We start from the raw sequence: 4,203 nt of genomic DNA on the forward strand, positions 1-4,203 counted from the left end.
ATGCGTAGAATGAATAACCTAGACCACTCAACACAGTCCACCCTCCTGGATGCCTTTCAACGACAGATCACCTTCGTCGAATCCAACAAAGATAATCAAACGCAAATCTTGGAAGAATACTTCAACCTTTCAATCACTCCAAGCAACGAAACGAAGCTGTCTCATACAAAAGAATCAGGCTCACCAACACCTGAAATATCTGGCAAACCTCCAATCTATCCGAAGGTAAGATTGATTGTCCTTTCATGTCTAGAAAGTGATACTTACTGATCAATTCTCTTTCAAATCAAAACAAGGCGTCTACATCCAATCCAAACCCAACCGAGACTAAGACTGGTCAATCAGCTCCCTTTCAACTTAATCAGGTGCCTTCCCAACCCTCATGTCAAACGTCTATAGCTCCCAATGCCTCCTCCCTTGACCAAACCAATCACCAAACCAATCAACAGCCAATTGAGCCAGCCAACATGTCTACACCACCCGATTTCGATATGGAACTCAACAAATCGACTGAACAAGCTGATGAAGAAGAACGATTTCCTTGTATTCCAGCTGAAGACAACAAAGAACGATTTCCAGGCATGATCATTGAAAATGATGAAGGTGAACCTCAACTGTCAGCAATTGAAGCTATCAACCCGGCTTCAGGCTCTGCCACCTTGCCTGCAGCGGCAGCGGCAAAGATCACAGTACCTCATAACCCTAAGGAGAAAGGTAAAGGTCGTAAGGCGTTAGTAACGGCTCCTGCTCGGGCATCAACTCGCATCAAAGGTTTGAAGGAGACAATTCCACCCATCAAAGAACCAGCAAAGCCTTCCCTTAAGATGAAGAGCAAAGCAACGGTACCGGCTCCGGTCATCCCCAGCCCTCCAAAACCCACCTTGAACAATGAGCCTAGACGACTATTGCGGTCCCATTCCCATCGGTCACAAGCTACCTCCGACAAACCTTCATCCACCAGTGTAAGTCATTTTACCATTTCCCAAAGTTTTCTGTATCTATCAAACCGGTTTCCCATTTTGAATGAACAACTCAGTCTAATCTGGCATTTCCTTATCAGCTTTTCACCAAGGTGGGCCAAGAAGCATATGAATCCCCCAAACAAGATGGATTGGCTTCAAAGGTGAGTACTTCGATCATATACCAACAAGGAAAACAATTGGATGCTGACATTCAATCTGTTCTCTCATATCTTTTCTAGGCTCCAGTCGATGAGGTTGAAGAAAAATCTGAACTGCTCAAAGAAGAAAAAACGTCCATGAAGGTAAGTCATCATATCATGTACCAATTGAGAGAAACCATCAGATACTGACATATTCCATCTAGCCCTTCAAGTACATGGACGATATACCGTCATACCTTCATCCCTTTATCATTGAGGCCAAGAACGTACCTGGAGATGGGCTTTGTTCATTTGCATCTATTGCAGTCTCTCTGGGACGTTCACCAGACGAGGCCATGTCGATCCGAAATGAAATGAGAGCGGAGGTCATGTCAAGGTATGATTGGTATGAAAAAAACCTTCCCGATTTATGTATTGATTACGATATCACCAAAATCCTCGAAATCCTTGAAAACCCAAACGATTGGGCACCTCCAACACTATATTTCCCAATGCCTGGAGGCCTATCAATCATCGCCAATACATTCAATCAACCAGTCATGTTTTACACCAAAATCGAATATGCCACTATGTACACCTTCCCCTTTTTCACACCTCCCCCCACCAACTGCCAACCAATCGTAATGGTCCATGTCAATGGAAATCATTTCATATCGATCAAACTACGCATCACTCCAGACCTCCCTATACCTAATTTGAATCCGGAATGGACACACCTACACAGTCCATCTGCAGAAGGATGGAAAGGTTTGTATGATGCCAACTCGGCAATATTCGCAACATTAGCAAAATCCCTCAAAATGGCCAGGTATGCAGAGTGGGATCATCTTTGGGGTGATACTCCACCCCAGGTTGTGGTGGTGGAAGATCAAAGTGATGATGAGTCGGAAGGTAATGGTCATGGTGAAGTTGATGTGAAACAAATAGATACTTGATTAGATACACTTTATACTTTATTTGTGGGTGCCAATGCTAAAAATCATTTGAACAATTTACTTAGGTGATATCCTTCATAAATCATCCAGATCTATGTCACCCTCTATAATCACTTGGTGTAATATAGTCTTAGATTAAGCTCAGAATAGGTTTGATTGAACTTGATGATATATGTATATGAATCTTGAAAGTGAAAAGCTGATTCTCAAATGTTCAACTTCGGTGATGTTCAAGATGCGAGATTGAAGCCTTCAAACTCGCTACAAGGATCATTCAAACCCATTGAGGTGTGAGTTTGTGAACATGAGCTCCGAATTGTATTTGTGACTCGAGACTTGCTCAAGTGAAGGTGTTATTCGGTCAACAAAAGCACTGTGGATCTTCACACACATTGATTTTGATGCAATGACCTTTCACCTGGCATTTAGAAGTTCAAATACTATACATCATTTTTGAAAAAGAAGAACATAACATTTTGAAGAAACATCTCAATAATTGATGATGTGAGATTAGAGATATTCTTTGATGAATTTGTGCTCGATACCCCAGAACTTAGCAAATATAGCAAAGTTCTTTCAACATGCCCAAATGTAAAACATACCAAGTACAAATTATTCACTAACTTGGATTGATCGGTTTTGACTAGCAGGGAGAGTAACTTGAATAGAGTCAGAGCAAGTTCACAACCGCTCAACACTGCCAAATTGTATGGACACAAACAACAAAAAGATGATTCATTTCTTTGGACTACTTCGGGTATAAACAGAACCTCAACTAAGTAATCGGTCACAACAACTCAGATGAATAGATCAATAGGAAGAAAGGTGTAAAATTCGATTTTCTGAAATTTTCAAGAGTAACAACAACAAGCTTCAGATGATTATTGAAGAGACAGTCAAAAAATCAAAAAAAAACTTCATTTGATATCTAATTAAGAATCTTAATCAATTGCTTATAGATAGATAAACGATATATCTAATTAAGAATCTTCATCAATTGCTTATAGATAGATAAACGATCCAAAAAATTAATAACTTAGATCGATTGATATCTAATTTGAAATATTGATGGAAAGGTCTTTGTTGTAGTAGATAGAATAACCAAGGTCTACAACAACAACCTTCAAAACACATCAATATGTATAAGATTCCTTCCATGAACCAGAAATAATCACTTTGCAGTTGATCGATTGTTCGATTTGATGATGAAATGTGATTGTCTCGAACCAGACCGATACCTACAACAGTTCAACCATCTGAACATAGATCAAAACGGAAACAAGATGGATGAAAACGAGCATAGGAAACTGATGAAAAAACTATTGAAATTAGTGTGAAACTAGTTCATGGATCAATCCATGATTAAATTATTTGATTGTTCAACATTCATAATTTGTAATTTTGAAAACTATCGATGTTAGTCTGAAACTAGATCATCATATTCAAGCTGGTTGAAAGATAATGCTAAAAGTCCTCTTGCCATATCCCATACTTGATCGCAAGTGCCTTCATCTTTTGGTGAGCTTGTTCTTTATAACCGGTCAAGACAGTAGCTTGATAACTGATCCAATCGGCTTCGGACATCGTGGATTGCAAAGATTGGACTGTATTAAGTCGATTCACTAAGGCCTGCGAAATTTGACATGAACATGCGAATCGAGTAATTTCGGCAGTTTCAGCTGGAATCCTTTCGTTTTGGGCGTTGAAGGTCTTCGAGGCTGTAGTTTGATGATGGATTTGAGCATTCCAAAGCATTTTGATAACTCCATCTGTCGCATCTAGATTTACATCGATGTTGTAGTCATTGAGAACAAAACGAGCTCCAAGAGTATTACCTCTTGGGGAATCTACTCCGCGATGATAAAGATGACCGTTTGCTCGATCGACTAAGGTGAATAAACCAAAAGCATACTTGGATGCATCTCTATCTTTGTGCCTTTTGTTTACAAACTCATCGCAGGTTACCACAATGTTAGAACCGAAGACTTTAGAGTTGGGAGTAACATAAAAGGACTCATTGGCCCAGGATGGCGCATTTGTTTCTGCGGCCAGAGTTGCATTAGAATCGAATGCAAACAAGGAGAGTGAGCTGAAACGCTCGGCAAAGAACGATTCGATTTCGGGAAGGTTGCCTTGTCTTTTCAA

The 4,203-nt window shown here is 40.0% G+C and overlaps 1 protein-coding gene across 1 annotated transcript; it reads left to right on the forward strand.

Moving 5' to 3' along the window:
• MELLADRAFT_87953 (uncharacterized protein) lies at window positions 1-1,326 on the forward strand (the record flags this gene model as incomplete). The annotated part of the gene is made up of 5 exons (XM_007411163.1): window positions 1-225; window positions 297-962; window positions 1,061-1,123; window positions 1,202-1,264; window positions 1,306-1,326. 5 exons carry the CDS (start codon window positions 1-3, stop codon window positions 1,324-1,326), a joined length of 1,038 nt encoding a protein of 345 aa, XP_007411225.1.
• Between the last annotated feature and the right edge of the window lie 2,877 nt (window positions 1,327-4,203).

The sequence above is a fragment of the Melampsora larici-populina genome (genome assembly GCF_000204055.1).
Source record: "Melampsora larici-populina 98AG31 unplaced genomic scaffold MELLAscaffold_24, whole genome shotgun sequence".
In the NCBI taxonomy this organism is placed as follows: Eukaryota; Fungi; Basidiomycota; class Pucciniomycetes; order Pucciniales; family Melampsoraceae; genus Melampsora; species Melampsora laricis-populina.